Genomic DNA, 17,594 nt, shown 5'->3' with positions numbered 1-17,594 from the left:
TTTCATTTCTAAGTGGAATTACATAAAGGAGGAAAACTAATTAGTGTAATTGTCCAGACATAGATTCCTTCCTACCTTACAGTCATTACCCTTTAACCCTTAACAGGGTTGTTTGAATTACAACTTTGGTGTCATTTGTGACTCTTTGAATGGCTAAACTTTGCTCCACAAATCCAGTGGCTCCATTTTATTTCTGCTTATAACTTTTACTTACTGGTTGACCAATTTGAATTTCATGACTCTGGACAGTTAAAAAAGTATCTGTTACTCTCACTGCTGCCTCATTAGTATAGAGGTACTAAATCAGACAAAGATTTATTAGCACCAGCAGCTTGAGCTACATGCAAATAAAAAGACATTGGCTATATATAATGGAGAAATTTGTGAATCTCCGTGCTGCAGATGTTAATATGCCTGACAAGCCAAACACTTATCACTAGTGGACAGCAATAAATTGACAAAGATTTCATCCACAGACTGTTATTTTTCTTAATGTTTGGCTTGAGATTTACAGAAAGTGAAGGTTTGTGGTTTCTTTATAAAATAACGTCTCCAAATATTTTCATCAATGCTTTGTTGTAAAATTTAAGATTAGAATATTAATGGTCATGAGTTGCAATAACTAGTGCTTCACACTACATAAAAACATAAGAAAGCACAGAACAAGAAAGTTTTTTTTAAGCTTTTCTCACAAAATAAATACAATTGGTTAAAATCAATTAAAGTGTAAATGATCCTTGGGAACCGAGCCTTGAATTCGACGGCCTGAGTGGCCTTTTTTTTTTAAGCAGTTTATGGAAGGAGTGAGCTGCAGCCTCTGGTCAAACCTAGTAAAGGCAAGAAGATATTACAAAACTGAAAGTTATTTTTTCAAATGGGAAGGAGAAAACTTTCAAGATAGTGGCAGGCTCAGCATTCATGTGAAATTGGCAACAGTGGCTCCAATTCTAAAGTTCAAGCAAGCACGTAATTAAATACAGACACTTTCAGCTACTCGTGAAGTTCACACATCCTTTTGTTTCAGGATCAAAGAGAACATTAACATATAAAAGTTGTTTCATCTTTCTATTTCACCATGGACAACAGAGATATAAAAACTCAACGAATCTTATGTACACCAAATGATTCACATAGACCTTTCATTGTGTTGTTATTATTTCTCATTCCAAACACAAAGATCCTTAGCTGTCTCAAAAACATATTGTGTGAAAAACGCAACAGGTTGTTTACTATAGACAACAAGGTGTGGTACTGGATGAACACTGCAGGTCAGGCAGCATCAGAGGAGCAGGAAAGCTGATGTTTCAGGTCTGGATCCTTAGACCCAAAACGCCAGCTTTCCTGCTCCTCTGATGCTGCCTGGCCTGCTGTGTTCATCCAGCTCCACATCTTATTATCTCAGACTCCAGCAAGCAGCAATTCCCACTATCTCTGAGGTTGTTTACTAGCCTAACACACCACTACATTTGGAAAAGGATTTTGAACTTTTAACAAATCAAGCGAACAAATGAGCTTGCTATGTTTTCAACCTCATTTTAAAAGGGTAATTGAACCAGTTAGAAGATTATGCAGCTAAGTTAATAAATAACTATACCTTGGAAAGTGAGGGAAGAAAAAGATTTTCCCTCAACCTGTTCCAAGTTCAAGAGCTGATATCTTGGCAATTCAATCAGAGGATGCTACATAACTTCCAGAGAATCATCTGTTTTACAAGACCATCACTTCAGCTAAAGCATCAATTCATCTAAGAATCTACAGGTCAGCCGTGAAAGCAACAAAAATGGTTTAAAACTGTATTGTTTTTCTGTAAGTTTATCTTTGTGTGATTGCATGTGCATTTTTGTGTGTGTGCATAAGTTATCACATTTTAAACATGGCCAAGTGTGTGACAATAGATAATCTTTATTATTATTAAATTCACAAAAGCTTACTGTTGGTCATATGAATTTGAACCAATTATTTGATAAGAAAACACAAAAACTTTACGCATAAATGGACTGCAATATACTTTATAACCGCTGGTGTGATACTGTAAAAATGGACAGAACATTGCAATCGTTACTTAATTTCTCTAATTTACAAATTTTGTTATCTAAACATAGTGACGTTGACACTGCCGGTATGGCTAGATTTTAAACGCTAATTGCACGTAAGACATCAGTAAATGTTTCATGTCAGAAGCATGGTAATACCAGAGATAATGGGAACTGCAGATGCTGGAGAATCCAAGATTACAAAGTGTGGAGCTGGATGAACACAGCAGGCCAAGCAGCATCTCAGGAGCGCAAAAGCTGACGGTTCAGGCCTAGACCCTTCATCAGAGAGGGGGGTGGGGTGAGGGTTCTGGAATAAATAGGGAGAGAGGGGGAGGCGGACCGAAGATGGAGAGAAAAGAAGATAGGTGGAGAGGAGAGTATAGGTGGGGAGGTGGGGAGGGGATAGGTCAGTCCAGGGAAGACAAACAGGTCAAGGAGGTGGGAGGAGGTTAGTAGGTAGGAAATGGAAGGTGCGGCTTGGTGTGGGAGGAAGGGATGGGTGAGAGGAAGAACAGGTTAGGGAGGCAGAGACAGGCTGGGCTGGTTTTGGGATGCAGTGGGGAAAGGGGAGATTTTGAAGCTGGTGAAGTCCACATTGATACCATTGGGCTGCAGGGTTCCCAAGCAGAATATGATTTGCTGTTCCTGCAACCTTCAGGTGGCATCATTGTGGGACTGCAGGAGGCCCATGATGGACATGTCATCTAAAGAATGGGAGGGGGAGTTGAAATGGTTCGTGACTGGGAGGTGCAGTTGTTTATTGCGAACTGAGCGGAGGTGTTCTGCAGAGCAGTCCCCAAGCCTCCGCTTGGTTTCCCCAATGTCAAGGAAGCCACACCGGGTACAATGGATACAGTATACCAAATTGGCAGATGTGCAGGTGAACTTCTGCTTAATATGGAAAGTCATCTTGGGGCCTGGGATAGGGGTGAGGGACGAGGTTTGGGGGCAAATGTAGCACTTCCTGCGGTTGCAGGGGAAGGTGCCAGGTGTGGTGGGGTTGGAGGGCAGTGTGGAGTGAACAAGGGAGTCACGGAGAGAGTGGTCTCTCCGGAAAGCAGACAAGGGTGGGGATGGAAAAATGTCTTGGGTGGTGTCATCGTAGATTGTAGATGGCAGAAGTGTCAGAGGATGAGGAGTTGTATCCTGAGGTTGGCGGGGTGGTGTGAGAGAACGAGGGGGATCCTCTTTGGGCGGTTGTGGCGGGGGCGGGGTGTGTGAGGGATGTGTTGCGGGAAATGCGGGAGACGCGGTCAAGGGCGTTCTCGACCACTGTGGGGGAAAGTTGCGGTCCTTGAAGAACTGGGTCATCTGGGAAGTGCGGGAGTGGAATGCCTCATCGTGGGAGCAGATGCGGCGGAGGCGGAGGAATTGGGATTAGGGAATGGAATTTTTGCAGGAGGGTGGGTGGGAGGAGGTGTATTCTAGGCAGCTGTGGGAGTCGGTGGGCTTGAAATGGACATCAGTTACAAGCTGGTTGCCTGAAATGGAGACTGAGGTGTCCAGGAAGGTGAGGGATGTGCTGGAGATGGCCCAGGTGAACTGAAGGTTGGGGTGGAAGGTGTTGGTGAAGTGGATGAACTGTTCGAGCTCCTCTGGGGAGCAAGAGGCGGCGCCGATACAGTCATCAATGTAACGGAGGAAGAGTTGGGGTATACCACTATGGTAATACCAGTATGATTGGAAAGGGGAAGGGATATCCGTAATATGCAACATAGAAACAACAAATAATTGTGCAGCTGCTGTGAATTTAACCAGGTCCATTCCATACCACCTCATTGCTCTCTTCTAACTACACATCACTCCACTGCATATTGTACTTCTGTTTCTTCATGCTGTCGTTATTGTTGTTTCAGCCATGATGCTATTTTCCTTTTGAACTCCTTTTCTAAACACTTGCATTGGTAGCATCTGTCTAGTGTTTCTAAAAAAAAACTACATCTCATCAACCATGAATTAACTTTTCTGTCCTCATTTTCCCCTCTTGGCAACAGTTACTGTTCTTATCCACATTGCCTTGTCCTTTCGATTTTCTTCGAAATAGTTAGATTAGGGTGTTTGGTTGCACGTTTGCGTTTTTTTTTTAAACTGGAGACAAAATTGAATTTTGCTCACTGCAATCACGTATCAGGAATGAAGCGACGAAAGGAGTCATGTAGAATTAAAAGCCGAGAATAGTGAAAACATTCAACATCTCACTGGAGACAACTTCACCAGCCCAGAATCCTCTGCATGGGAGATAGGTGAGCTTGTAAAATGTCCAGCCCCAATGACATTGTACCAATCAGCAACCGGGCAATTTAAATAATTAAAGGTAATTTTCCTGCACCATTGGCAAACTGCTGATGGCAAAGCCACACCCTTCCTGCAAAGATTGTCCAACAGCTGCCTCCAAGTAGCATCCTGGGGTAGAGGATTAGGACTGCAGTGTTCAAGAAGGGGACCACCAGTGACCAACGTCCTTACTGTTTTAGCCCAACAAAAAGAATGACTTTCCCCCTCATTCCTGTGAGGGTGACTCAAAGTGGAATCACCGTGGTGTTTTCCTTGCTGACATTCAGTGGCATTGCTGAGGCTACAGAGTTTCCAGTCTCTAACTGGACCAGTAACATGCGAGGACTGCCTGCTGTTTTTTAACTGGCCACATTCTCCACAAATCTGCCACCTTGTGATTACGATATTATAAGGAGGAAGCAGAGTTAGCCTCACATCCAAACTGACCCCGAAATGTCAACCTTCTTGCTCCTAAGATGCTGCTTGGCCTGCTGTGTTCATTCAACTCCACACCTTGTTATCTACAAACTGAGCCTGCTGGTCAGCTAAAACATTCCCTGGATTTCAGTGCTTTTGCCCTTTACAAGAAGATTCTGTCCAATATTAAAGGTCAATGACCTTTCAGCAAAACCAGTTACAACTGGGAAGTTTGTTTCTTGTTTGGTATGCAGAGTATGTTCCCCTTTTGAGAAAGGACCTACTAATTCAGGCATAAATGCTTGAGAAATTATGTAATCCAAAGAAAACCGAGATGGTATGCCAAACATACTAACTTCTGTTTTTTCCTTCCTCTCTCTCCATCCTCCCACCCCCTCAATTTTCTCTGTTAAGCTAAACACAGGAAAGAATGGGAGACTGGAGTATCTTGCAGAACCTGTTGGAAAGTGCTCAGCAACACTCCACTGTGGTAGGGAAGGTGTGGTTAACGTGTCTCTTCATCTTCCGCATTCTGGTGCTGGGGACAGCCACCGATAAAGTGTGGGGAGATGAGCAGTCCTTCTTCACCTGTGACACCAATCAGCCTGGCTGTCAGAATGTCTGCTATGACAGGATCTTCCCCATCTCCCACATCCGCTTCTGGGTGCTGCAGATCATCTTTGTGTCCACCCCAACTCTGGTCTACCTGGGCCACATCTTCCACCTGGTGCGAATGGAGGAGAAACGGAAGCAGAAAGAAAAAGAGAAGCTGAGTAAATATCTGGACGGAAACAAGGAAGCACTGACACAGAATGCAGAGAATGTTAAATGCTCCTTGCTGGATGAACAGGGCAAAATTAGAATGCAAGGAGCTCTTCTCCATACATATTTGTTCAACATTATTTTCAAAACCATTTTTGAAATTGGCTTTATTTTAGCCCAATATTACCTCTACGGTTTTGAGCTGAAACCTCTCTACAAGTGTAACTACCAGCCTTGTACTAACCCTGTTGACTGCTATATCTCCCGTCCAACTGAAAAGACCATTTTCATCATTTTCATGCTGGTCATGGCTTGCCTTTCACTAGTTTTGAACCTAATTGAAGTATGTCATCTGGGAGTGAAGAAATATAGAGACAGGGTCAAGGAAAGTCATGTCTCAAAAGCAACCTGTAAGCAAAATGGGGGTCACTCGCTTGCAGGAATGCAGCCCTCTGCACCTAGTTACCAATACCTTTCCAACCACAATGGGCCACAGCTATATAAGATGGAGTCAAGGTACAGTGTCTCTCCCATGACACAAACAAATTCTGTGACGCAGCCTTACAATGGCAATATGGCAACAAAGCAAAACCAAGACAACTTTGCCATGATGGATGACAAACAGGAGAGACACGAGGAGACAAGCTCACTCCCCAGTAGCCATGTTTCTGTGACCAACAAACGGAAGAATAGTGACACAAGCAAGCAGAGCAATCGAACTAGATCTGATGATCTAGCAATCTGAGTTTCTGGCTGCTTAAGTGATGAATTGCTGACTAAAGAAATCATTCCATTTGAATTTCAAAAGAAAAGCTCCCCCTAAAATTTGAATCCAGCCACTAATGGGAAAACTGTCAAAGTGACAAATTGACCAACATGACAAAGTAGATACATAGCTCTTGTATCAACACCAGAATAAGGTGTCAGTTATGTTTGATTTATATGCGTTGCATTGTTGATGTCATTTGTTTCTTCCATATGAAAACACCAGTGTCAGTATAAATGGAGCAAAATTGCTCTTTGAAAGAAATGAAATTTCAGAAATCCACTGTTCCCTTATTTTACAAGTTGGAAAGTCCAATATTCTCCCTGTTTTTATTAACAGAGATGCTCAGTTCATATGGAATTCAAAGAACTAAACTTTATTTAAAATTCCTATGAATCCTGAAACATTTATAGGGTTATTGTCATCATCAAAAAGGGTTTGTGAAATTTTCTTTCCGTAAGCAACTGGAATTTGTCATTTTTGTAACAATGAAATCATTAATTAATTAGTCAATCAATCACATTAATGTACTGCCAAGTTTTGGCATGATTTCCATGATCATATATGCATAGTTGGAAAAGAAAATGATTGCCAAAATGTTTCCAATAAAGTTTATGCCTCCTTGAACACATAAATCGTGAAAATGTTCAAGAATAGAAGAAGCCATTTGACCTAATAACCCCTTTTGATGGATATACTCTCTCTTCCTCTAAAAACTTGATTAGCTTCTTTCTTCAAATTCAAAACTTATTGGGCCAGATCTTTCAGTCAATAGTGAATAAACAGCAGGTATCATTGATTATACTTAAATTTGACCAAAGATTCACTAGCATTGTGGCAGTGTTCTTACTACTGAGGTGGTTTGGGATCAAACCCTACTTGCTGAGAAGTATATCACAACACCTCTGAACTGTTAACCATGAGGAGAAAAGTAGACTCTCTATGGGATTTTGCACAGATGCATCTGGTGTTTAGATGCCTCAGAGCGCCAGGAACCCGGGTTTGATTCCACCCTCGGGCAACTGTCTCTGTGGAGCTTTCACATGCTCCCCATGTCTACGTGGGTTTCTGCCATGTGCTCCACTTTCCTCCCATAATCCAAAGCCGTGGAGGTTGGGTGGATTGGTTGTGCTAAATTGCCCATTGTGTTCAGGGATCTGTAGATTGGGTGTGTTAGCCATGGGAAATGCAGGGTTACATGGAAAGGGTAGGGGGATATGTCTAGGTGGGATGCTCTTCAGAGGGTCAGTGTAGACTTGTTGGGCCGAAGGGCCTGTTTCCACTCTGTAGGGATTCTGTGATAACTATTTCGATACAGCCTTCTCCAGTGGATCTGGAATTTGTGTAAATGAGGCAAACAACTACTATCTCCTTAACTAATCAGAAGCATGCAGTGACAAAACTAGGAGCTGTCAGAAAATGAAATAAGATGAAGGAAAGGAAATTCAGTTAAAAAGAGAGAATTTTTTTTAAAAAAAAGTATAATCATTTAAACATTTCCTTTTTAATGTTATCAGTGTCCCAATATATTTTTAAAAAACAAGGGACTCCATATTAGTAAAAGTGAATTTTCAGGGCCAGAGAAGTTGTTTGATAATAATTGAGAACATTAAACATCATTAAAGTTTTTGAGAAGATTTGTAGCTTGGGTTAGGAAGAGGTTATAGACTTGCTCGCCTAGCCAGTTTGGTTGCAGACATTTTGTCACCCTGCTAGGTAACATCGTCAGTGCACCTCCAGTGAATCATTGGTATTCTGTCCCGTTTGTTATCTGCATGCCTCGGTTTGCTGGGGTGGTTGGCATCACTTCTGGTTCTGTTCTTCAGTGGCTTATATATTGGGTCCAGTTAAACTGGTTTGTGAATTTCTTTTGTGAATTTTATTCCGGTGAGGATAATGATAATAATATCCTTCAGTGTAACGGCACTATTTACATCCATGAACATCGACCAAGCCAAAGAGCCAATTGCCACACTAGTGGACAAATCAGGAAGGCAGGCACCCCATGACACCAACAGCATTAACCAGGACAGCACCTGAAACTGCTAGATCTGTGTCTCACAACCCACTTCACTTTCAATGACCATATATTCAATCAAATCAATGGAACACCATTGGGAACCCAATATCAGGACTGCTTGCAGTAATGGTAATGCAAAGGTTAGAATGAATGGCGTTCCCCACTATACAACCCAAACTATGGGTCCGCTATGCAGATGACACCTTCATGATTATCAAACACCCAAGACTAGAAGAAAGCCACCTACACAAACAACATCCTTACTGGAATAAAATTCACAAAAGAAGAACAATAACTGACTACCCTTCCTAGACATACAGATAGAACTTAAGAGCAATAGCGAACTCCAGACTAGCATATACAGAAAGACCACGCATACAGACCAGATATTTAATTCCTCCAGCAACCATCCCCACACCCATAAATGGACTTGCATCAGGATGTTATTCAAATGGGCCAACACGCTGCAGCAATCCAGAATTGTGCACAGGAGAACAAGAGCACTTATACGGAGTTTTAAAAAGGAATGGATACCCAAAAAGCACAATCTGCCATTACCTCCACAACAGACCACAACAAGAAGACACAACACAGTCAAACACATAAGTCACCCAACAGTACATCAGAGACATATCAGAGATGGTCACAAGACTACTCAGACCCCTAGGTCTCAGCATAGCCCACAAACCAACAATCACCCTGCGACAGCCACTGACAAACGTAAAGGAACCCATACCCACAACCAATAAACCTGACATAATATACAAAAGCCATGCAAGGACTGTGAGAGCCATTACACAGGCCAAACTGGAAGAAAACAGACATTTGCTCTGGATTGTCAAGAACTTTTTTTATTGTGCCCAAGAATCTTGGTTGGCCCATAAATCCCAAATGAAGAATGAGGAAAAAAAACCTAAAGAACTGCTAATGCTGGAAATCAGAAATAAAATCAGAAATTGCTGGAAAAACTCAGCAGTAGTGAGTTCTGAAGGTCACTGGACCTGAAACATTAATTCTATTTTCTCGACACAGATGCTGCCAAGACCTGCTGAGTTTTTCCAGCAATTTCTGATTTTAATCCCAAATGGAACATTTCCTCAATCCTTTCTGCAATTCTTCAGAACTTGGAATAAAATCATGTCGAACTGAGGGACCAGATAATCATCTTTTAGACAGTAGTATCATGATGATTTAAAAAGCTTGTCTGCGAGAGGCTGGTAGTATTATCACTATACTGGTAATCCAGAAATCCAGGTAATGATCTTAGGAGTCAGGTTCAATTCCCACCATTGAATCTGAATTCAATGTTTCTTAAAAGAAGTCTGTACTGTATGACCATGAAACTGTTCTTTACTGCGGGAGGAAGAACTCATCTGATTCACCACTGTGCTTTAGGAAAGGAAATCTATCATCTTTACCAGGTCTGGCCTACATGCGTGACTCCAGCCCTACAGCAATATGGTGGACTCTTAACTTCCTTTCAGACAAGTAGGGATGGACAGTAAATACTGGCATAGCCAACAACACCCTCACCCTGTGAATGAATGAAGAAAAAGGTGAAAGATATTAGAGGGTAAAGTGAATAATGAAAATGTAAAACACTTCTACATTGAATTTATTACAGTATGAGCTTTTAACATTTAGAAGATTTGATGAAATCTCAGAAGATTCTGGAATTTTCGGAGAATGCAAGCCACATCTTTTCACATTCATAATGTTTTCAAATCGGAATGGAATTGGGCAATAATTTGTACATTGGGAAACAGAGTTACTTTTATATATAAACAAAGCTCCTAAGTTTAAAGGAAACCACATGCAAATTAATTACCCGCCCCCGCCCCGGGGGCTTTGTGGTATAGACAGTTTACAGTATATGAATTCCCTCACATGTTTACCCAGGAGGAGTTTCACACAAAATCTCACAAACCGCAGTACGGCAATCAGGAACCTCCTTAGCCTTGGACATTGTTGCAATATTGAAACTTGAAATTTTTTGCTTTTCTAAAACATATTATGCCCACATTCCGACAAATATCTGGCAGCACCAACATTTCTTGCCCATCCTAATTTTCTTTAGCAGGGTGCTGGTGAGTCTCCATTTTCAACCCCTGCAGACCATCTGGTGTAGGTACACCCACAGAACCAAAAACCCAGTATAACTGAATAACATTCCAGATCACTTCAGAAGGCAATTTAGAGTTAGCCACATCCACATGGAGTCACATACAGGCCAAATCAGGTCAGGAGGGTAATTTCATTTCCTAGGCAGCATCAACAAAGCAGGTTTTTTAAAAAAATAAGCAGTATTCCATGATATTTCATAGCATCATTAGAGTCTAGCTTTCAATTCCAGATTTTCCAAATTTAAGTAATTGAATTTAAATTATACCAAATATAGTGGTGGGGTTAGAATGTGTACGTCCAGACTAATAACCTGAGCATCTGGATTAGAAATCTGGTGACATTACCACTATATAACCAATTTTTCATCGTGGCACAGCGCTACTAGGAAAGAGTACAGCTTCAAAAGCCAGGAAATATGTCTCATACATACAAAAGGCATTTTAAAATGACGCCACTGATTAGGAAAAATTCTTGAACAAAGTGCAGAATGGATAGTTAACATTAACATGTTGTAACTGCTAAAAAGATCTGTACGATATGCCGCCCTTTCTTATAAGAGCTGCACTTTAGGAATTGTTCATATATTTTTTGTATCAGGAAGTGTTATCACACAAAACCGAATGATTTTTTCCATCACAAGCATTTTTTTTTAAACCTATTAACCATCACAGCAAAATCATTTATGTTTCCAACTGTTCAATTTATATACAGAGCCCATTAAAGACCAGTCAATATCAGAGAAGCGGAGAGAGAGCGAAATCAAATGCAGATGCTGGAGAATCCAAGATAATAAAATGTGAGGCTGGATGAACACAGCAGGCCCAGCAGCATCCCAGGAGCACAAAAGCTGACGTTTCAGGCCTAGACCCTTCATCAGAGAGGGGGATGGGGAGACGGTTCTGGAATAAATAGGGAGAGAGGGGGAGGCGGACCGAAGATGGAGAGAAAAGAAGATAGGTGGAGAGGAGAGTATAGGTGGGGAGGTAGGGAGGGGATAGGTCAGTCCAGGGAAGACAAACAGGTCAAGGAGGTGGGAGGAGGTTAGTAAGTAGGAAATGGAGATGCGGCTTGGGGTGGGAGGAAGGGATGGGTGAGAGGAAGAACAGGTTAGGGAGGCAGAGACAGGTTGGACTGGTTTTGGGATGCAGTGGGTGGAGGGGAAGAGCTGGGCTGGTTGTGTGGTGCAGTGGGGGGAGGGGACGAACTGGGCTGGTTTAGGGATGCGGTGGGGGAGGGGAGATTTTGAAGCTGGTGAAGTCCACATTGATACCATTGGGCTGCAGGGTTCCAAAGCGGAATATGACTTGCTGTTCCTGCAACCTTCTCGTGGCATCATTGTGGCACTGCAGGAGGCCCACGATGGATATGTTATCTAAAGAATGGGAGGGGGAGTGGAAATGGTTTGTGACTGGGAGGTGCAGTTGTTTATTGCGAACCCAGTGGAGGTGTTCTGCAAAGCGGTCCCCAAGCCTCCGCTTGGTTTCCGCAATGTAGAGGAAGCCACACCGGGTACAGTGAATGCAGTATACCACATTGGCAGATGTGCAGGTGAACCTCTGCTTAATATGGAAAGTCATCTTGGGGCCTGGGATAGGGGTGAGGGAGGAGGTGTGGGGGCAAGTGTAGCATTTCCTGCAGTGGCAGGGGAAGGTGCCGGGTGTGGTGGGGTTGGAGGGCAGTGTGGGGTGAACTGCCAGGTGTGGTGGGGTTGGAGGGCACTCTCTCCGTGACTCCCTTGTTCGCTCCACACTGCCCTCCAACCCCACCACACCCGGCAACTTCCCCTGCAACCGCAGGAAAATGCTACACTTGCCCCCACACCTCCTCCCTCACCCCTATCCCAGGCCCCAAGATGACTTTCCATATTAAGCAGAGGTTCACCTGCACATCTGCCAATGTGGTATACTGCATCCACTGTACCCGGTGTGGCTTCCTCTACATTGGGGAAACCAAGCGGAGGCTTGGGGACCGCTTTGCAGAACACCTCCACTGGGTTCGCAATAAACAACTGCACCTCCCAGTCGCAAACCATTTCCACTCCCCCTCCCATTCTTTAGATAACATATCCATCGTGGGCCTCCAGCAGTGCCACAATGATGCCACCCGAAGGTCGCAGGAACAGCAACTCATATTCCGCCTGGGAACCCTGCAGCCCAATGGTATCAATGTGGACTTCACCAGCTTCAAAATCTCTCCTCCCCCACCGCATCCCTAAACCAGCCCAGTTCGTCCCCTCCCCCCACTGCATCACACAACCAGCCCAGCTCTTCCCCTCCACCCACTGTATCCCAAAACCAGTCCAACCTGTCTCTGCCTCCCTAACCTGTTCTTCCTCTCACCCATCCCTTCCTCCCACCCCAAGACGCACCTCCATCTCCTACCTTCTAACCTCATCCCACCTCCTTCACCTGTCCGTCTTCCCTGGACTGACCTATCTCCTCCCTACCTCCCCACCTATACTCTCCTCTCCACCTATCTTCTTTTCTCTCCATCTTCGGTCCGCCTCCCCCTCTCTCCCTATTTTTTCCAGAACCCTCACCCCATCCCCCTCTCTGATGAAGGGTCTAGGCCTGAAACGTCAGCTTTTGTGCTCCTGAGATGCTGCTGGGCCTGCTGTGTTCATCCAGCCTCACATTTTATTATCAAAATGAAATGGGTTGGGTGCGGTGGTGTAGTTTATAAGTTTGCATCTTGTTGTAAATGGGAAACAGGTGGTCTGCAAGTTCAGCTCCCCACATTGTTAGTTTTTCAGACACTAAATGGCGTGGGCAGGAACAGCATGTTCGCTATGGATGTGGAAATACATCACCTGCCTTATTAGTAAAGTCTAAAACATTCACACGTCCGGAACAATATTGTCCGAGGTCCTCACTGCAGGGTTCTTTGCTTTCAGGAGGAATAAAAATCTACACATAGTCCGAAGCGAGCTTTTTCTTTGTTCGGGTACTCCCTAATTCTGACAGCAGGAGGAGTAGGAGTAGCAACAGGCTATGATCTTCAAATGCGTTTTGATTTCAGGAAGTCTAATTAAGAAATTAAATCTGACTTTTAAAAATAGGACCAATTAGATATGGATGTGCTCTGGTTATTATTTAACATGGAGCCGTATACAGCAACGGATTAGAGGCGTGATTGGTCAATTGGTTATTTTGCAATAACAAGGTGTAGAGCTGGATGAACACAACAGACCAAACAGCATCAGAGCAGGGAGGCTGACGTTTCGAGACTCGTCCCTTCTTCAGAAATAGGGGAGGGGAAAGGGGATTCTGAAATAAATAGGGAGGGAGGAGAAGATAGGTGGAGAGGAGACAGACAGGTCAAAGAGGCAGGGATGGAGTCAGTAAACGTGAGTGTAGGGAGGGGACAGGTCAAGGGGGCGGGATGAGACTGGTAGGTTAGGGGTGGGGCTTGAGGTGGGAGGAGGGGACAGGTGAGAGGAAGAACAGGTTAGGGAGGCAGGGGCGAGCTGGGCTGGTTGTGTGGTGCAGTGGGGGGGGGGGGGGAAGAACTGGGCTGGTTTTGGGATGCGGTGGGGGGAGGGGAGATTTTGAAGCTGGTGAAGTCCACATTGATACCATTGGGCTGCAGGGTTCCCAAGCGGAATATGAGTTGCTGTTCCTGCAACCTTCGGGTGGCATCATTGTAGCACTGCAGGAGGCCCATGATGGACATGTCGTCTGAGGAATGGGAGGGGGAGTTGAAATGGTTCACAACTGGGAGGTGCAGTTCGTCTTATCTCTGGTTATTGTGCAAGTTGTGTGGTTAAAGTGACAAGTTGCTGTGACTTACCAAAAAAAAAAAATCGAGATGAGGATTTAGCCCATGGCTTCTTCCGCACCACATTCAAGACACCTAGCCACTTGAGCTACCCATATCCCCCTCCAGCATGTGACTAAGAATGGACCCTTTAAAGGCTCATTTCACACAACCAGGTGAAAATATTAAATCCATGTCGGTCCAATATGAAACACTCAAATACTCGAGTACATATTGGTGCTATCCAAATTAAACTATATAATCTATATAACTCTATAATCATCATTGTAGAACCCAGAAAAGTCCACACCGACTCTCTGAAGAGCATCCCACCTGGCCTCGCCTCATGCTACCCTGTAGCTGTAATTCCCATGGCTAATCCACCTAACCTACTCATCCATGGATACTATAGGCAATTTAGCATGGTCAACCCACCCGCACATCTGCGGGAGGAAGCCAGAACACCTGGAAGATGGAACGTGCAAATTCTGCTGGAATTGAACCCACATCCGTGGAGCTATGAGGTAGCAGTGCTAACCGCTGTGCCAACATGCCTTCAAAGCGGCAAAGCCCAACAGTAGTTTTTAAATGTTCAAGCCAAACAGGATGGAATTTTGTTTTTATTGCAGACAGGTGGGTGGTGACTCTGCCAACTTAACATTTCTCAACGCGCCCCTCTGTGACCTGCCGTGGAAATGTACAGCCCCGAGTCAACCGGGAAGACACTGCTGAATGGGGAGATCTGCTCACTTAACATCCCAGTTTCCATCCCCAGTCCACTTGGACTCCACTCTCAGTGAGATTGGGGAAGGGAGCCTGGTGGAGAAAAGTGAACTTAACCACCAGAGACCACTTTCCCAGCATGAAAACGTGCCACCAAGCTCAGTTTTCAGTTAGGAGACAGGAAGAATTGTGGATGCTGGAAGTCCGAGTTAGTAAATGTGGAGCTGACAAACACAGCAAGTCAGACAACATCAGGGGAACAGGGAAGTCAACATTCCCAGCCAAAACCCTTCGCCAGGACTAGCAAGGGCAGCCAAGGAGGAATAGAGGTGGGATGCAGGCAAGGGATTATAATGACTGATCAATGGAAAGGGTGGAACAGATAGGTGAGTAGGAAGATGGGCAGGATAAGACAGGTCAAGTCAGGGAGGCAGCATATGGGATAAGGCTGGGGGTGGAGGGATTTTGAAACTGGTGAAGTCAACATTCAGAGCCTTGGGCTGTAAGCTCCCAAGGTGAAATATCATGTGTTGTTCCTCCAGTTGACATTTGGCGTCACATTGACAGTGGAGGAGGCCAAGAATAGACATGTCTCTGGGAGAGTGGGAGGGGGAATGAAAATGGGTGGCAACTGGAAAGTCAGGTTAGTTGGTGCATGCAGAGCGCAGATGCTCTGTAAACCAGTCCCGCAGTCTGTGTTTGGTCTTCCCCGCTACAGGGGAGACCACATCATGAGCAACGGATGCAAAAATTCCTGACGAGGGGAAATTTAGCATGGTTCTGGCCGTTCCCTTTTACAGTCACAGGAAGCAAGTGCTGCAATCTGGGCACAATTGGAAAGTTTAAAGTGCCTGTGTAAGTAGGTGGGACTTGCTCTGGCTCCCACAGTTTGAGTAATCCACTGCGGGGGCGGGGGGGGGGGATGGTGGAGGGGGAATTCAAGACACCTAGTCCTCTCTCCATCAGTGAGCCACAATTTCAGATCTCACTCTCCTGTGCTACTGGAGTACCTTCATCACAGGGACTACAGCAAGAAGGGGAAATAAGGCTGACCTCATTAGCAACATCCACATCTCAACAATGAAGACCGCAATTCTGAGGAAGGGTCACTTGACATGAAACGTTAACTCTGCTTTCTTTCCACAGATGCTGCCAAACCTACTGGGTTTCTCCAGAGATTATTATTTTGTGTGTATGAGAAAAAGGCTAATCTTGTTAGCAACATCCACATTTCAACCATGAATAAAAACTCTTCAACCTGTGGAAAACTAACTTCTCGATGAAACCTTCCCATCATTTTCCCACATATCAGCCTCTGTAATGTTCTGATAATTTTACCTTTTCATTTGTTCATGGGATGAAGGTGTTGCTGATTTATGGCCTATCCCTAATTGCCCAGAGGGCTGTTATAAGACAACCACATCTGTGGTAGCAGGAACTGCAGATACTGGAGAATCTGAGGTAACAAGGTGTAGAGCTGGATGAACACAGCAGGTCAAGCAGCATCAGAGGAGCAGGAAGGCTGATGTTTCTGGCCCAGGCCAAGCAGCATTAGAAGAGCAGGAAGGCTGTTTCGGGCCTAGACACTTTTCCAGAAGAGCTGTGTTCATCCAGCTCTACACCTTATCTTAGCCACGTCTGTCCCAGGATAGATTTTGAATTTAATTTTATTTTGAGCTGTTCTATTAGACGGAAATACACACTACATTTCAGTCAATTTCCTTTATCAGTTTACATGATAATTCATGAAAGAAAGTGATATGTGAAGATTCATTTGCTTATACTTCCTGATGGCAGAACAAAGCAGCCCATTTGATTGACACCGTTTAAAATATTCACTCCCTCCACTACCATTGCTCAGCAGCAGTGTGTACTATCTACAAGGTGCGCTGAAGAAACTCAGTAAGGCTCGTCAGATGGTAAGTTCCAAACCTGCTAATCTACAAGCTCCAAGCACAAGGGGCAGCAGGTACAATGGAATTCTACCTGCAAGCCACAGCCTGCTCGATTCAGAACTATACTGTTATTATATTACTGTTGCTGGATACAATTTCTGGAACTTTCTTCCTAAAATCACTGTAGGTTTTCCTACAGTACATGGACAGCAGATGTTTAAGGTGGCAGCTCACCACAATCTACATAGATCATAGAATCCCTACAGTGCGGAAACAGGCCCTTTGGCCCAATAAGTTCACACCATCCCTCACAGCACTCACCCAAACCCATCCCCCTATAAATCACCTAATCTACACATCCCTGAACACTATGGGCAATTTAGCCTGGCTAATCCACCTAACCTGCACATCTTTGGACTGTGGAAAAAAACTGGAGCACCTAGAGGAAACCCACAAAGACATGGAAAAAATGTGCAAACTCCCCACAGACAGACACCCAAGGGTGGAATTGAACCCATGTCCCTGGGTGGCAGCAGTGCTAACAACTGAGCCACTGTGCCACCCTCAATCTTCTCAATAACAATTATGACTTATAGCTCTATAAGACTTGAGGCCAAATTTGAAATGTAGTTCTGGTCATCACACTAAGAAAGAGGCCACCAAACAAGATTACTTAAACGCCAAACAGCAACCAATGGATCAGATCTAAGTTCTGTAGTCCTGCCACATCCAGCAGTGAATGGTGGTGGATGCTTCAACACATCACTAGAGGAGGCTACTCCACCAATATCTCCATCCTCCATAATGGAAGAGCCCAGCAT

General features: G+C 44.2%; 1 protein-coding gene across 5 annotated transcripts in view; it reads left to right on the top strand.

Moving 5' to 3' along the window:
* LOC125458791 (gap junction alpha-3 protein-like) overlaps positions 1-6,783 on the top strand; it is a 30,377-nt gene extending 23,594 nt beyond the window's left edge. For 3 of the 5 annotated variants that reach the window (XM_048544466.2, XM_048544467.2, XM_048544463.2), the window contains one exon: positions 5,142-6,783. In XM_048544466.2, the coding sequence (XP_048400423.1) occupies positions 5,158-6,234 (1,077 nt within the window). In that variant the 5' untranslated portion in view covers positions 5,142-5,157 and the 3' untranslated portion in view covers positions 6,235-6,783. The remainder of the gene's footprint in view (positions 1-5,141) is intronic. The other 2 variants (XM_048544464.2, XM_048544465.2) reach the window with 1 other exon arrangement.
* The last annotated feature ends 10,811 nt before the right edge of the window (positions 6,784-17,594 follow it).

Source organism: Stegostoma tigrinum, chromosome 15, assembly GCF_030684315.1.
Source record: "Stegostoma tigrinum isolate sSteTig4 chromosome 15, sSteTig4.hap1, whole genome shotgun sequence".
NCBI classification, from domain to species: Eukaryota; Metazoa; Chordata; class Chondrichthyes; order Orectolobiformes; family Stegostomatidae; genus Stegostoma; species Stegostoma tigrinum.
This window is presented reverse-complemented; position numbering and strand designations above follow the sequence as displayed.